Here is an 18,950-nt window from a genome sequence, read left to right as displayed (position 1 = left end):
AGCAAAATATACGGTTACATACAATTTTTTTAATAAAAAAAACTACGTTTATTACCTACAATCAAAGTTAGTAACTATTTTAATTTTTGCTTAAAATATGTTACAGCAAACAAAAAATTACGAAATGTACGAATAATAAAAAAAAAAAAACAAAAAAAACTTTTTGAATGTTTCTAAAAAATGTATCATTCAATGATTATCTTCCGATATTTTTTTTCTAAAAAGTTAATTTTATTCAAAGCAGCCTACTTCATAATTGCTGTTTCTTAGTATGTACATAGTTAATTTGAATAATATTTTAAATATCGACTTTTCAAATTGTTTTGGAATTAACTGCTATATATATATATATATATATATGTGTGTGTGTGTGTGTGTGTGTGTGTGTGTGTGTATGTGTATTCTATATATCATTGCTTTACGTGTAAGCGATGTGTTACAATAAATGAAAATTGCGAACATGATGAGGGACGAAACGGAATGTAATAAGGCCTTAGTTGCCGAATTATTACTCGATAAGGTTTCTTTCTGTATCGATAAGTACGAGATTTATATCCCTTTGTCTTTGGGAGAACGCCAAAAATGAGAACAATGTATCCATTTGTCTGGAATAGTTTCGGCTTTGTTTTATAGTTATATTACAGTTACAACAAACAAAGACCAAATAAATTGTAGGGACGAAATATATTATTTTTGAAACATCTCTCACATTTTAAAATTTTTAACAAAGACATTATTTATGAAAAAAAAATTAAAATATTTAAAATTTATATATTAATAAAAAATAATATCTGTTATTAATAAAAATAATATCTGAATAGTTATTTCTTTTAGTCCTTATATTATTAAAATTTATAAAACAAAAGTAGCTTAAATTACTCCTTGTTAAATGTACTATATAACAGAAAAAGTCCCGATAAAATCACTTTCTTAGATCACTCGTAACAAACAGATAAACAAACTTAATAAAAAATTATATTTTGGTATATACACCAAATTGGTGTGTAACCCATTGATATGAATTTAAACCTATTGATTTAAACTATAATATGAAATACTTTTTTGTATCAATTACACAAAAAACATATGCTTCGACCTAACTAGCTTGTGAAATAAACTGGTTTTCTTGATATGCTATTAATACCGAACATATTTTTAATAATGACGACATACATTTTAAAGTATACAAGATATGCCTTACCAGAAAAACTGTGGCGTAACGATCCGGAAAAAAACTCTTTCGTACTAAACTCACTATTATTTGATACTGTACAATTTTAATTTATACTCTTTAGGGACAAAACTTCTCAGGATTCCATGGATTCATTGTGTGGGTACTGGGTCCATAGCGTTGAAGAGAAAGGAGCTTCAACAGTGCCTGGCACTTGTGACCCAGGTGTAATTTTAGGGGCCCCTATCTAACGCGCGTCAACCGCTCACGCATATTAAATACTATAATTGACGTATTTTTAGCTACAATCAAAAATTTTCGTTCCTTATATATATATTTATTTCAAATTAATTTTTATTTTACAATTTCACTTACTTGAAGGTACTGTTATATTTAAAGTTTGTTAGAGTTATTGTTACATTTTTAGTAAATAAAAAATAGGGACGAAATATATGTATCAAAGACTCTTGATAAAGTTCTTGTTAGTTACACGTATATATAATGACAAAGGTTTTTCTTAATAACTTCCAAATATCAGGAATCGCTGCGTTTTTTATTATATTACATTATTTTTCATTATTGTCATAAAAAACGCCATAACACGTTGGGACAATAAAACAACAAACTCTACATTACATTGCTTTCTTCCTCTTTTACAATATACTGTTCTCCCTTTTTACAATACTATTGTTTGCTGTAATATTACTTCTCCGATTCGTAAACATATTTATAGTTATATGTGTATATATTTAAATTTATGATGCATAAAAAATTCACACATTATAACGCGGATTTCAAAGTCAGTTTGAGAACAGGAAGTGCAGTGACATTGAAAAAACTTACCTTATTACACTATTTATATTGAATAATAGAATTTGTATTTACTAATAACATTCTAGATCAATATTGTTTATATTTTGAAATATTTATTTCAATTAAACTAATATTATTCGGATATACTATTCGTGCTTTATTTTTGGTTAAAACTACCTAATCCCGACGTTTCGGTTACTTTTCAGCAACCGTGATCACGGGCAGACGAGGTAAATCTGAATAATACTAGCTTCATTTAAATGAATACTCGCGAAAATCTTAGATCTCATGTTTTGAAATACTTTAAATTATTAATTGTGTCTTACTAAAAATAACTTATACATATTCAGTGTTTATTAAAAATTGTTATCATATCCTCCAAAAATTGTTGTTAGACTTCTGGCCATTCTAATATTTCACGCGAATATATTTTTTACATACAATTTAAAGATCACTTCCCCTTTTGATGATGATTATATTAAATTAATGTTCTGTATTCAAAGGTTAAAATTGTTTATTAGTGTTATGTCATAAAATATTTTTTAAAGACAAGAGACTGAGAAGGCATTTATGAAAGTAAGCCTTTGGACTCTAAATTAGTGATTAAGATATCATGTGGTCCGTGTTCTAAAAATATCAGCCAACATTCAAAAACAATCTGACGAGAACAAATATACCAAAAAGATTTATCTGACTTGAAGCAGAATTTTAACCGATTTAAAAAATAATAATTATGCCCATATCAATAATCCTAGTTTCATTGTAATATAAATACTAACATTTACATCCTTGAGGTGACCTTGAGACTTGAATGGAAATCCAAATCCGAAAAAGTACGTTATCCTATCGAAAACAAATCACAAACTATTTTGAGGACTATTTGGAGAACACAATGATCCCAAATAACTCTCTTTACAAAACATAGATTGAGTTACGCCGGGTTTTAAAAGTTTGGTTTGAGACATAAAGAATTATTTTGTACAAGGAGGACTCAAAATATATATTTATTATATACATATGTTTGGGAAATATATATGCATCTGTGTGTGTGATACCAACTCAAACCCATATCTTATAAGTAAAGTAAGATACCCCATGTAAGCATTTTTAATACCAAAACCAGAGCTGATCTTTTTAAAATTAAATTCATATGCTGAATTCTCACAACCAGCTCGTGCGGATATTCAAGATAGGAAAACTTGGCAAACGGCGGCTCTACAACACCAAACATTCGGGAAATGTTCAGTTAAACAATTAAACCATAGCTAGTCGACTTTTTGAAATTAAAAATACTTCCTTACTTTTCCCTGTGTATTCTCAATGTAGATTCTGCAAATATTAAAATGTTTCTATGCTATTGTCTAGCTGTCATTTTCTATGGTGTCAAATTTTCATTCATCAACTAGTACAATATAAATCTTCTACTACACAAAATGTTTAAATGAAGAATTAAATATGTGTAAAATATATGTCACTATATACTTAATAAATGTGTGAAGTCAAATAGATAAAATAAACGTAGCTTTTGTTGTATTAGTGGTTTCTTAACTCATCTAACTAGATGTATAAATAAAGCTATCAAGTTGTAACTTGAACATAAAATTAATCGTAAGAAAACATGTATTTATTATTGCTGCTTTATTTAATGTATAATTTTTCTAACAATTATATATTAAATTATGATATGAGTCCGAAATATTTTCTAAGGGGACATCCTCATAATTAACCTTAGCCTATAAAACGTATGTCAAGATTTATTTGACGTGATATAAGAAGACTACTGTATTTACCAAGGCTTTGTGTAAAATTACAACAACTTTATTTGGATATATATATATATATGTATATAGACTATTAATGAACATTAAGTGTTGAACCATATCTGAGACATTTCTCATTCCTCGTTCCTATTATTAATAGGTAAGAGGCTAGACATTGTATTTTTATTTATTATTAATAAAATATCGTTTTTATGAGCATTTTTACTAATAATAAAGTTAATATGTCAAAATTCTTTATAGTATAATTTAAAAATAGCTTCTATATTGTCAATCCTACAAATACTACAAATAATATGATGGTATTATTAAATTAAATGTTTAAAATAAAATAAAAAAAATCCTCAAAAACTAATTGTTTAACTATATAAAACAGTGAACAGTGAACATTTTAAGGAATTTTGTATATTTTCATTGTCTTCTAATTTCCATACTAATTCAAATTATATATTTTTACAAAATCCATTATTGGTAGATCATATTAATTGTCACAATCGTATCGTCAACCTCGTTTAGAACCGAATCGATAAAAATATTACATAGGAATAATCTTTACATATAAAAACCTATGTAAACCGTTTTGAAAATACAAATTCTTATCGAAGATATTATCAAAAGTAAACTTTTCAAGGTAAATATTTTTTCAATATTTATAGCGTCCCTTTACAACACATGTTTGTTCAAAACGTGTAAAGCGCATATTATTATGAAATGAAATATCATTAATGTAAAATAAATTTTATTTTACTCTACCATTTAAATGCTTGTGATTTAATGCAAAAATTATGTGTATTACATCATGTTTAAAAAATGTATTCTTTGAAATCAATTCAAAAAATAAAATCGTTAAACATTCCGCCGTGTCCAAGTTCGCAAACCTATTGAAATCCAGTTATACTTTTTTCCTGGCAATGAACTTTCAAATTTTTGACAATTTTTGGCTAGAACAAAAATATGTAAAATGTAAATACATTAATAAGAAGTAATACATAAAATATTAATTAAGTTGTGCTTGTGGTCATCTATATTGATTTTTTAAACATTTCGTTGTCTTAAACTTCGGTATTCAACTATGAGAAAGCTTTGATTTTTTTTGATAGTCTGTGTGATCTTTCGTTTTTGTATAACATTGAAACCAAACACTTTTTTTCCACACTCATGATCAGTCAAAGATTCTGTTTTATTTCAATAGTAATCAAATATCTAAAGCTAATGATCCCAAAAATTTTGTAGAGACAAGTGAATTCTATGAAAAGCGAAAATCAAAATTCATATTTCAATGAAAATCTGCTTTATAGAGTAGTATAGAATAGGGTTAATTGGTCACTCAAATCAGCGATGATTTATCGTCCAAGGGATTAAAAATTACCACAATTCAAATAATCCTCAACGAGTAACCTTTTTTGTTGCATTATTTTTTGAAACGTTGCTATAGCGAATGCTAATCACAAGTCCAGTGTTCTTTAGAATTGCTATTCGGTATTAAGCTGTTAATGTCAGAAGTACGACGTAAATAATATGTAAGATTAATGTTTTAGTACTTGTTTTTTATCACACACAGTATTACATGGAAAAAAAATTATTCAATTTATTATCGATTGTTCAAGATTTTTTTTTTTTTAATAAAAGTTACTTAGCATGTGCAATTTAATAGATGCAATTTAGATTCGAGATAAAAAAATATGCAACAAGCGGTATATCTTAGAAATGTTAAGCATATTGTGAAATTAAAGTTACTCTTATGATGTTCGTTGAAATTGTCACACACGTCACAAAAGATAATTAGGAATATTAATACAGTTGGTTAATGTAAGTCTTTTGTAAAAACTACTCAAGGTAATTTGTAGGCATATTTATTTAAACAATATACATATTTAATTCATTACTTGTTAACTATATCTACTTTTGTGAAAAAAAAATATTTCTTCCATAATACTATTTCACGTTTGTCTTTAAATTAAAATTCGTTTTTAAATTAAAAACATTTTCAAGGTGCCGTTTAAAAATAGATATAAATTTAAATAAAGTGTATACGAATTTACATAATAATGTGCGATTTGAACAGCTGAATATTTACAAACCAGATATTAACAAACAACGCTTAGAGGTTTCCAGATATTTCCTACATTAATCACAGAAACTCACTAACACTGAACATAACAATTCGTAAAAAATACGACTGAATTACATTACGGCTTCTGAACGGAACCGACACGTGCCGTCCCTCCGCCGGTGTAATTGTAACTGACTGGATTTTAAGTTCAAAAACGTTCATTGAAATTTAAAAAAAAAAAAAAAAAAAACGTTTACGTATTTTGATACAACCGGTTAATGTATTTAATTTTATATGTCCGATGGAAATAATTACGTGTGACGGTTGAAATGGTAACTTATTTACTGTTGGCCAAAATAAATAATATGTATGAATCATTATACGTGACGTGATCAACACTGACATAACTATACTATTGAAATAACTAAAAGAAAATTGTTAATCAGATAAGTGTTAGCAATAAAATATTTATTGCTATAATAATGCTCTTTTTTAATCTCTTGTTTTCGTATTATTTATTGTGTACATAATAAATAAATGACATAACCCATACGATCCCACCTTATTGGATATTATATTATATATTTTTTATTTTTACCCGAATTGCAATTGCTCTTTTCTCTGTTTATGATTCTTACAAACAAAACAAAATGATATAGAAACTAAATAATTCTCACTTTATTTCAAATGACAGCACAAGATAAAACGCCTCTCACATTTGGAAGAAAATAAGACATTTCCTATACGAACACGAATGTATAAGGAAAAAAATTACGCTCGCCCCTTTTTACGATACTATTTGTTACAAGATTCTACAATGAACAAGGGCCTTGAAACGAAGCACATCTACATCCGGCTTAGGATCCACTTTTTCATATATAAATTATGTATTCGATTACAAACAGTAGATTTTTAAAACGCATGCATATTTTTGTAATCGCAGTCGCAATTCTCAATGTTTTCGAAAAGCGTACATCAAACATAATGTTTCTAGATTTTCAATATTTATATTAAGTAGCAAATACAAGATAACGATGTTTATTACGATCGCTCTGATATCAAACATACGATTGGTTAGAGAGTTTATCATGCTATACATTGAGAAACATTCTCAGAGAGCAATGAAATTATAACGTGAATTTCACCATAGTTAAGAACAATTTCAAATTTCAACTGTGCTATTAATTAAACAATTATCAAGCAACATCCCTTTCGGACAATTAATGGCTTGTTTGAATCAATTAAAACAAGCAACCCTATTTCGCTTCCGAAAAATCGGATCAGTATTGTTGACGCCATGAGAGATGAAAATTATTGGATCTGTGTCAGCTATGAAAAAGCCAACTTACACTTATTCTAGGTACATATATGCACATATAACAGACTCTTTGGACTTTTTTTATCTATTTAAATATAAGTAACTTACAAATATTTTCATAAATTCTATCAGATTTGCCGAAAAATACGATAAAATTTTATGGTATCGAAATAAAAGTATACACTAATGCTCGATTTGCAAGTATTTTTATGTTTAATGTTATTCAATATAAAATAATTAGAAACAAAACAGACTTTAGTTGTCTGAACTCGTTAATGTGATCTCGCGTCCTTTGCCCTTTGATTTTACACAGTGACTATATTAGCTAGGTGAGTTGATTAGACAATAAAATATAGCTGACTCGTTTTCATGGCCATTTTTTTTTTACTTACGGAATAAATATTATATTTATAATACGTAATAGCTTAAATCAAAATATAATTGTTGCTCTTAATAATGTATTATCATTTCTATTATAAGTAAAGTGAGAGCAGAATAAAATAATATGATTGTTTATATATATATATATTTGTTCCTAAAATAATATCATTAGCATTTATATGCAGTTATTTAAATTATTATATATATATATATTATTTTACTTTTTATCTGTTACAAGAATACCATGACATTTAAAGTTTTCTTAATCTAACATTAAAATTATGTAATAATTTAATTTGTGTTTGTTTTTTTTTTTTGCTTCTATTTTATTTAAATTGAAATAAAATAAAAGGGTTTCGGAAAAATTTTAATTAATTTCATAGATGACAAAAAATAAGATTGCTAATTAAAGATACATATGTTAATTTCCGAAAGTCAAATCAAGTAAATGTTTCGTTAAAATTTCCTTTCGTATTCCTTGAAAAAATATAGGCACATGAAAGTATAATAAATTGAAAAAAATATTCTACATAATTAATATATTTTTAATACGGTCGCGATAGCAAAATATTTTTATTAAATTGTTTTAACTATTAATTTTATTATAATATTAAATTAAAAATATAGGAAAGATGTATATAATTATTACAGGTACATCCGTATAAAAAAAATATATATTTTCGTTTCTTGATTGTTATTATTCCACGTCAGTAAATACTGTGAACACGAGGTTAAAATGTAAGTGTAATCTATGAACTGTCGGCGCTGATCAAAGGTATAAGTGTCTTCATAGGAAAATTTGAAAACAATCAGTGTCTATTGTGAACGTTGCATGATATAAAAATGTACTTATTCAAAAAGACTTTCATAAAGATATACAGAAATTCATATGTGTATTCATTATAAAACAAGAACGGTAATGTTGTCATTACGTTTCCGTTTCCTGTTTCTAAGAAAGCCTCCGATGATATCTTTTACATTGTAATAAATAAGTGTCGTATTGAATTAATAAAGTTTGCTCATTTCAATGTTCCGATACTAGCCTTATGGTGCGGGTTTGTCTGAATATTTAAAGTTACTAAGTGACTTGCAAATAATTTGCCACAGTTTAATAACAAAAAAAGTACTTAGATTCATTTTTAATTTGATTTACATTGATAATTAAACAAACAAATATGACGACATTTTTTTAAATTATATTAGATTTTATGTATTTTGAGAACCTTTTTTAAAATAAAACCAGAAAACTACAAACTACCACATACAAACATCTTTAAATAATAATCATTTAATTTGCAGCTAATATTATATATTTTTTAATCTACCCATTTAAATTATTCTCAATCCAAGTTCGCCCAAAATCAATTTTTCTTACTATACACACTAGTATTACTATATTGTAATTAGCACGGATAATTACATTAATATATTTTTTATTATTCCATATTAAATATATTTAGGTTTTAAGTAACATATGATATTGTTTTAAAATTAAAAATTTTGTACTAATTAGAGAAACCAAATAAAAACTTTTTGTCGGAAAACGATACAATTAATCAGATGATTAGTTTATCAAAACTTAAATAAAATTACTATAAGAGCATATTATAAAAGAAAAAGTACTAAAAATAGAAATACACCAATAATTAATTCCAATATTTTAATAGAAAATCAAAACGAATGTTATTTTAAAATAATTTGGCTGACAAGACAGACTTTCCGACTTCGCTGGCATTTAACGTGTAATCCTCAAAGTTAAGCTAATATTGCGATTAATTGCAAAATTTATAGACGTTACTCGCAGGAGTTATAAGGATTCGGAGACATTAGGAGAAGGAATGTTTAAAACACATCTCAGTGAGATCTCTGTCCCATCTCGTGTTTAACGATTATAGCTAGTAAACAGAATCAGCTTTACAATTTTATGGCTTTTGAGCGTTTATTAAAGAAAACATAGCATACGATATTATCTAATAATTATTATTTAGAACTTAATGAACAGACAAAAAAAACTTAATAAAAAAAATGATTTTAATATTACATACATGTCTTTTAAAAGAAATTCATTGCACCTAATATGAAGATTGTAATATTGTAACTCAAAATATAAAACATAAATCCTCTTGAGATCACTAGCATCATAGCGTACTTCCTAATTTATTATCATTAATGGAAATATATCTAACGATTACAGAACAAGTAAACTTAATTTGATCGTATATAGATCAAACGCAGTTCAACACTTGCTCCAAACATTAATTTCACAAGGTTTATGTCTGCCAACATAAAAAACTTATTTATTTTTCTGTCATATCTAGTACAGAAATGTTACAAATAAATTCAAAGTCATCGATTACTATTAAAAAATTACGTGATTAAAACTCCCGCCGGAACTAGTTAAAATAAACGAATAAAACTTTTATTATTTCATATTTAAATGAAAAAGCTTTTAAGCTACGTTTAACACAATAATTCTCTCTGCTGAATTTCATACCACACTTGATCGCTGCGAGAGCCATTCGAGACTCCAAAGCGAACACCGGCTTCAGAATATTAAATTTAAATTCAACTCTACATATTCTAGTCCCATATAAAATTTACTGTCCCTAAGCGCAAGGCAAATCATTTTATATACGTAATTGTGAAGGGTCCTCTGACATGTCAAAAGCATTTTCAAAATACGCCTCTAATAAATTAACTTTACACACTTGTAAAGTGCTCTCAGTGCTGTCAACGCCAACAGCATTTGAATGAAACCCTTGTTTCAAACGATGTTACGGAAGACATGCGACAGAGAGACTAACCTATAATTGTTTCTTAACGAGCTGAATGACGTCATTTGGCTGATATATAAATTTTGGCTTGGCAGAAACGTCAAGTTTCTTGAAATTTTTTTCCCATTTTATCTTTCTTCTCGATATTTTAAATCTATAATACTGTCTCGTAAGTGTGTTATCATAATTCCTCATCGTTCTGAAAGCTTTTAAACTATCCGACTATATCTCAACGTTAATTTTTTTGTAACTATTGTAATATTTTAATAATTTGAATCATTGCTATTGATTAAATAGAAATATTTTTATACAAATATATGTGACCAAATAACAAGATGTGTGGCTGTGTATGTAACTCAATTAGGCATTTACTGATATAAGTGACATATTACTTTGCTGAAACTTAATGATAATATGGAATATATATATATATATATATATATTCCTTAAATCTACAAAACGAAAGTACTTCGGTAAATGATGACAATATTAAATAATTTTCAAGACAATAGCCACCATTACCCTTCCCATTTTTCTATAAATGATTTCGTTATCAAACCGACACGTTTTTTCACTTTCAATTCTTCAGCGATCCATATAACAAAAAGTAAAACTAAAATTTAGTTTTTAAACATTAGCCTTTAAATTTTTATTTTGTATGATATTATTAATTTATATTTTAAAAGATCTTAAACATCAATTTACAAGGCCTTACTTATTTTAATAATTTTACAGAAATTAATAAACTTGGAAATATATGTAGTTATAAATAAAACAGTTAAATTTTTTTTTTTTTGAGGGTGCTATAAATAAAGCAGTTAAAAAACTCTTCCAAAATCAAATTGTTGATTTGGCAATAACTCAACTATTTCTGCTTTCTTATTTAAGTCTGCACATCTCTTAAGTGTTAAGACACTTGGTTGATAAGCAAATAAATTATGGTCCGGTGAAAGATTTGTTTTAGAAATTGTTCAGATTAAAAGCTTTCTAAACATAAATAAAAAGAAGCAGTCCGCAAACTGTGGAAATAGAATGTTTATTTTCGAATTAAATTTCAAAGATCTGAACTAAACACTAAATAATAAAATCTCAATTTATTATATTTTGTAAATAAAACGGTTGGTGATACTCTGTCGTGTTCCAAATATATATGTACAATTGCACAAAATTATAGAAATACAAATAATAATAATAATAAAAATTATTTTTATGTCATAATATGGCGCCATTTTATGATTTAATTGACAGAAAACGAGTTGCTGTTGTTTTATAAAAAAAAATATCAGTTTCCCATTCAAAATAAGAAATACCATTCTCTATATTTAACACAGCACTACGAAGCCAAACCGGTCGATAAGTCTGCCTATTTTAATTTCGAAAATCAAAATCAAAATCCAGTTTATAAAGACACTTTCACGTGCAAATCAGATCCAGTCCGTTTGTCCTTTCACGAGAATTTTGTTATTAATATTTTAACTACTCAGCTCTTATTAAATAACATTGAACGAATACTCGTATTATTTTAAGAGTAAAAACAGCTAATATTGCATTGTGACAACATAATTAAATGCATATTCAATAAAAATACAGTCTGCAATTCAAAAAATATAAAGACTCTTTTAATTTAGACTCGTTTAGTAACATGTTATTCACAAATATTGTGTAAAAAAATTAAAAGATTTTATAAATGACTAAAAATGTAGACAAAAAAAATATGAAACAGCATCGTATAATTTTTGATAAATCTGAAACTTTAACGAGAAATAAGGCTTCCCAGAATAATTCACACCCAATGGGATTTCCCAATACGTGGTCATACTACGAGATTTCAAAGATATATTAAGATATCTATGTGCGTAATATGTCATAGCAAAAGTTTAAGAAATAACTAAGAGCAACTTATTCGATTCTGATAGATAAATACAAAAAAAATCATTACATTGATCTGAACCAAAATAAAAAACATATATAAAACTGATAAAAGTTGCGGTTTCCTAAAAGATATGAAGATTTGCTTTCGAAGCAAATTATTTGTTAATGACAAAGAAATTTATTAGATTATAACTCGATTGTAATTTTTTTTTTTTTTTGAAATTATGATTTTAATTCTAAAATTAATTCACATCGCTCATCGTTCACTCTTACATAGAACAAGTTTTTTATGTACAAGAGAAATATTAGATAATAACTGAATGATATGGCAATCAGAAATCGTATCAAAATCAATGTAGAGAATAGAAAAGAGAAGGATTCTTTGATTTGCCCAAGTTAAACGGCTCGATTAATAGTAATATAATTTTAATCAATTTATCAGTTAAAAATCACTTTGACTTGTAGATTAACCCTTCGTCAATTCGTTATTTCGAATTTATTAAAAAAAGCTCGTGCATCAAACCAAGTGAAAAAACATCAAAAGGTGCTGTGCTCAAATCCTAAATTTAATCCCGAATCCCATTAGAAAGCCTGAATTAAATTATCCCCAAACGGACTCACTGGCGTAATTATTCCCAACATTTTGGAGTAATAGGTCCTCGTAAGTCTGCTGAGGCTGGATTTCCCGACCGAAAACATCAATTCCTTCAAATATCATGTAATCATGGATCGTACTCGCTAGAAGAAAACCTCCCCTCCAACCTACTAGAGTTGTATAACTATGTGTATCGTATAAAAGTATTGTTCGACCCCAATCATATCTGTTGAAACGAAATTATGCTTAGCCACATCTAGTACTAAATAGTAGGGATGAACCTAAGAACGACCAGTGCCATCTTTTGTAGTATTTATTGAGTAACGAAACATGAAACAGAGACATCTATCGTCACAACTACCAACTAAGAGCGACATCTCGTGGCGAAAAGATCAAACATGCAGATGAAAGTTAATAATGAATTGTTAGGTATTTGCCATTTTTAATAATATTATAAGTTATACATTTATAATAATTTAATATAAATAATAAAATAATAATCGACAACCACTTACCTTGTTCTTAACTCTATTGAACATCAAACTAAAACTTACTTGGTTTTAAAACTTACTTGAATATTTAAATCCAACGTATAACTTCAAATTTTCAGTGTAATTTAGGCCGCCATCTGACGTGGTGTCCCAGGGAATGTAAATTATATCTTCTATTTTTAAAAAATTGGCGAATGTCTTCATCATGAGGTGGCAAGTTGATTTGCCAGCGACGTCCATTTGTGCGTCAGGTTCGTTTATAAGCACCAGTTGCCGCCAAGCGTAACTAGATGGCGTAAAAATCAACAGCGTTAGTGCCAAGCCACAACGTGCAAAAAACTGTGCAAAAAAACCTCACTATACTAATGACGTTGTATATTATATCATTTATTATATATTACTAATTAATTTTTTTTTATGTGGTTAGAACACACCAAAGGTATTTTTCGTATAATTTCATATTAATCGTTAAATTTTAAACTGCAGTAACAATTACAAAATAATATATTTTTACAAACAGGCTTATGGATTGATAGCATTAATACTGAAATCTTTTAAGTGGCCAATATTATGTATATGAATTAAATTAATAAGATGAATAATATCAATTTTTATACTACACTGAAAGATTTAAAAAAAAAATACTACACCGAAAGATTGAACCTGAAGAAACTTAGTTTAGCCTCAAAAGACTTCTTAAAATAATATACCACAATAAATTAATGTAATATAACGTCTTTTACACGTATATTTAAATAACTTTACTAATTACTATAAAGTTTTGTCAGTATGTTTTATTGAGATTTATTGCGAATAGAATATTATTAGCTTTTTATTTAATGATTGTTTTATTAATAAATCTCTCAGTATTTTCATTTAGACAAATAACATAATTATTAACACAAATATATATGTTAACATTAATGAACTCTACAAATAACAATTAGTGTTGGTTGAAATAGTTGTCTATAGTGAATTTAAATTAATTAAACTTTTCAATATTTAAACACAGAGTTAATTAATTAATTTTGTAAAACTGATAAATAAAAAAATAATTTGAAACGCTGACTAAAATACAAATATTATATTATTATCATTCATTTTTATTGATGCATATATTATAAACTAAATAGCATTATTTTATCGTAAATATTTTGAATGCCAATCATTAAGCCGTCAGTCAAAACCAAAAACAAGTCATAATGAATATAAGTACAGTTACATTTATTACCAAAAGCTACAAATATCCAATTTAAATCAAAATCTTGTTATGATTGATTGTGTTATTAAAATGGCCATGAACCATGAAGCGACATCTATGTTATTATAATTAAAACTAATTGGAAAAGTCCTTAATCGTGAATTTCCTCAACCGTGATTGGCGTGCCAGTGCCCAGAAGCTGTAGTAAAACGATTCACATATACTCACTGTCTCATGATATCAATGAGGAAGTAAGCCAAGTCTTTGAAGCCCAACGGTCCAGCTCTCACCATCATATAGAACTCATCTTGGCAAGTCTGCTTCGGTTTTACAAAATCGAATGTAAATCCGCCAGTCGTTACGATTGGTGTGCCAGTGTTGCCGAGGAACTTAGCTATCCTTGCCACAGATGCTGGAACAAGTAAAAAATATTTCTGCATAAAATTTAATGTTAACCAATTCTATAATATAATTTTTTTTTACAATATTTACACTGTATGTCGCATTTTAGCAAAATGCTACATTTTAAACTATTGTTTGATAACGGCGTCGCTTTTTTTAATCATTTGTTAATTTTAAGTCACGCTATATGTCCACTTTCAAACTCTAAATATTATTTATTTTTGTAATGCAACCCGTAATATATGCCATAGAATATATCCTGTTAAAACTTGGCTGTCATTTGATGGAATTGCCGTTAAAATTAATTTTGCGACTTAAATAATTACTTTAAACACAGAGAATAAACGTAACGAGTTTGTTGTTTTGGTATATTTGTAAGAAAAATATCAAAAGATTTTAACATCTAACACATGGTTAATCTACCTAAATACTGTAATCTTTATAATAGTATCGTTGCTCCTTTCAAAATAAGGTTAAAATCCGGCTAATTAGAAACATAATACCATCGGTAGTGGAAATTTGATTGCAAAGTAAACTCAATTAAGATAGGAAGCCGTGCCCAACAAAATTACCGGATAATTTAATTATATTTTGAAAGAACAATGAAAAATTGAGAGTTTTCTTTACCCTTCCGATATACCTGTAGTAAAAGATAAAAATCCCTTTCTTAAAGTGAAAATAGGAATAAAATATTGTACAGAAATATAACAGCGGAGTTTAAGTAGCCCTATTTATTATGAGATATATAATTGTTTTTATAGCAACAAAATAACATACTTTTGTGTCTAAAACTTAAATATCCAGCACTATTGTATGTATAATAAAGTGACAGTTTTAATGAAGAAATAAGGAGAAGACATAAAGTAGCAATTTTAAATAAACTTCCATTGAAATACCTTTAAGTTTATTATAATTATATATCATATTCTTAATTCGTATTTTTCTCATTGTCGCCAAACGTCGCTAGATGGCGGGGTTGATAAACGCAAATTCTGAATCGCGGTACAGTCTTCTTTTAGGTGAATATAATTTACTCGTACATAATATAAGCAACGCTTTTGAACAATTAGAAAGATACGTTCAGATGTAATTGAAATTCTAATCATATTAGTGGATAAACGAATATGTTACGTACGGGCAACATATTAAAAAATAAATCAACATCGCCGGGGCAACATCGTTGTATGGATAAGATATAATTTTACGAGCAACGTTGCTGACTCAGCGGAATGAACGCCCAGCCGTGTGAACCACAAGATTCCTTATGGAATTATACCACAAAAGCAATCGAATGGCATTGCTATCCTAACATCGTGGCAAAATGAAGTCTTAGGTATAGGTTATAAGTTTTAATATGTAATTTTTATTATAATATACACATAAGTAATTTTATAGTTTTCCTGGAACCTCCGGTTGCCACCTTATATAATTTATATTAATGTGTTTGTTTTTTTCTTATTGCTAAAACGTTAATAGTTAGTACCAGTGCTGCCGCTTGGTGTTCAAAACTTAAACTCGTGTAAAAGAGTCAGCTCTCGCAAATGAAACTATATTTAATTGTAATTGTATACTGAATTCAAAGATTTTTTGCAAGTAAATGATTTATACGCAATGTAAAATTAAAATGGAAAGCACGGATGATAAATCGGATGTCCGTTTTTCTTATTGTTGTTGGAAAAAAATCTGTGAAAATTACTAATGCTATCGCAGGTTCCGTTGAAAAGTTGAACATAGAAAATATTTGCAAAACATTTTGATAGTTGTAGAAACTATTAGAGATTCAATTATGTTTTATATTTAAAGAATGGGATTGCTGCATCAAGTAATTTTATTTGTTTTTAAAACGTTCTGATATTTTGTTTTGTTACTAAAATAAGCTAAAATTATCACTTTGTTAGATTATCTAGGTTCCAAAGGTTCCACTAAAGCAAAATGCTATTCTTTAGAACAATTTACCCCGCACAAGCAAAACCCTTCTGAGGCGGTTTTCCTTAACCATTCCCACATAATCAACATCCTGTCCCCGCAGGGTTTGATATGTGTTGAGCACACTCCTCGGTATACAAAAAAAGGCTTGTCTTCATGGTATTAAGCATTATAACACAAAACTTGTCGTTGAACGTTGAAGAAAGAACAGCTTTCTGGTCTCTCTACAGAGCAGTCGAGACAAAGTTCTGTAAATTTTTAATATTTCCTCTTACTGAACCTGAAGGGACAATATACTCATACGTTAAAGGAGAAAGCAATAATGGTCTCTTTTATTTTCGCCAAAAATCAACCCCGTCTTGACAACATCAATTTAGTACCGCCTCGCTTACATGACTTGTAAAATTCAACACCACAAAATGAAAGCGTTTCTTTTCACAGCTAAGAGCAGTCCGTTCATCTTAGTTAAAACTTTTCATTATCTTTCCTTGAAATACTCCAACCACTATTAATTATAAAGTTTTGATTCAGGTAAACGTTGAATTTAGACGGTTCATTGGGTCCAAAGCTAAGGCAGCTGCGAGTAAACTCGGCGGCCTTGTAAAAGTGCGACTGTACTTTTTTGTTTACACAAAGCACAGGTCATTTCGGGTTTTGAATATTGCTATCACATCTGGACAGGAGCTGCCAAATGTCACCTTACTGTCTTGGACTACGTTAAGAGACATGACCAGCCCTCATAGATGACCACAATTTGGGTAAATATAATACATTCAGCCTAAAGCACAGTTAAGTTACGCTTTGGAGAGTGTGCGCAATAATTGCACTCTTAATTCTTGTATCATCGGACAACTAGACGCACGGTGGACCCCCATATTTTCGTTGTATAACTTCATCGCATCCGAAAAACGCTATACGCCTCCTCCTTCCTAAGGCGCACAGAATAGGTTTGTGATAGTTTGCCTGCGTTTGTGTTTTCTTTGAGTTGTAATTTGGATTTCTTCATGCAAATGGTAAATAAGTTGTTACTGAGATAGTACGTTCATCATGTATTTCATTTCCGCCTACCAGGTGGAATGATAGGCAAGCACTATCAAGTCGAAATTTAAAAAAAAGTGTTACACATAGAAATTCATTATTTACGTGCGTATATATATTTAGGTAATCATTACTTTTTAAGTATACACTTTACACATACAATTCCAATATTACTATTAAATAAATTATATTTGTGAAAAGAATGGACTTAATAACAAAACTTTGTTATTTTAAATCATTTTTAAGAAATGAAAAGATTAAAAGTATTCAAATTTAAGTTAAAATTAACTTTCTCGTTACTTTCCAAGTCTTGGGTAAATTGAGTATCAAATTGTTTTGCGTTGTTAATAAAATGAAAGGGCTATTTTCTGATTTGTGTATTGCTTTCTTCTTTTCCAGTTACAGTTAAATACGTTATCTCGAAAGAAAATAATCATAAGGTTTTTATAATACTTCCACAGTTCATTCATTTTCTTTTTCAAGAAGTAATAACGGTAATAACCATACCTATGTAACAAAGTTTCGAAGATGCACGAATTTTACACGTCAATAAAAATATTTATTGAAGAGTTACGATACGCATGTACAAAAAAATAATAATCTTCTATCAAACGTACGTAAAACATTATCAATAAATTAAGGGGGAAAAAATGTGAAAAAAGTAAATGAAAGTCTGCAAAAAAATTATCATCATATGTATCGTATGAAAGGGTGAGATTAATTAAACTCAGTAAACGATGACAAAATATAATGACATTTTTTAAGTTCCCTCCCTTTCATCAAAAAAAATTGTATATGGTACTCAAAGGTACAAAATAATACGGGAGGTAACTGTCAGTGTTATGACACTCCTTTTCTTATGAGCCTAGTATAATTAACCTATAAAAAGTTGTGGAGCGCCCTTCATCTTTAATTATCTTTTTTTAATGAATACTTAAAAAAATATTTTTTTACTAATTTTTAATACAGAAGTACTTTTATTGATGCTATTACTGCTAGAATTCTGAAAGAGGAGCAGCAGAAAGGTATCCGATTTCTGTATAACGGTAGTGATTTAATTTCAAAGATATTATGACTGCTTCTCGTTTGATAATCAATTTCCGTGGCCATCTCGATTCTCGCCCACTCATCCGGTGA

The 18,950-nt window shown here is 28.1% G+C and overlaps 1 protein-coding gene across 5 annotated transcripts in view; it reads right to left on the bottom strand.

Annotated features, from left to right (window-relative positions):
• LOC116773910 (atrial natriuretic peptide receptor 1) overlaps positions 1–18,950 on the bottom strand; it is a 71,402-nt gene that overhangs the window by 37,362 nt on the left and 15,090 nt on the right. For 2 of the 5 annotated variants that reach the window (XM_032666485.2, XM_032666486.2), the window contains exon 1: positions 5,844–6,009. Coding sequence is in view for 1 of the 5 variants with exons in the window: in XM_032666487.2 (XP_032522378.1) it covers positions 13,327–13,532; positions 14,676–14,859 (390 nt within the window). In the remaining 4 variants the exon portion in view is untranslated. Of the gene's footprint in view, positions 1–5,843; positions 6,010–13,326; positions 13,533–14,675; positions 14,860–18,950 lie in introns of those variants that run through there. The other 3 variants (XM_032666487.2, XM_061523818.1, XM_032666488.2) reach the window with 3 other exon arrangements.

The sequence above is a fragment of the Danaus plexippus genome, chromosome 20, assembly GCF_018135715.1.
Source record: "Danaus plexippus chromosome 20, MEX_DaPlex, whole genome shotgun sequence".
In the NCBI taxonomy this organism is placed as follows: domain Eukaryota; kingdom Metazoa; phylum Arthropoda; class Insecta; order Lepidoptera; family Nymphalidae; genus Danaus; species Danaus plexippus.
The sequence above is the reverse complement of the archived record's forward strand: the minus strand, read 5'-3'. Positions and strand labels throughout refer to the sequence as shown.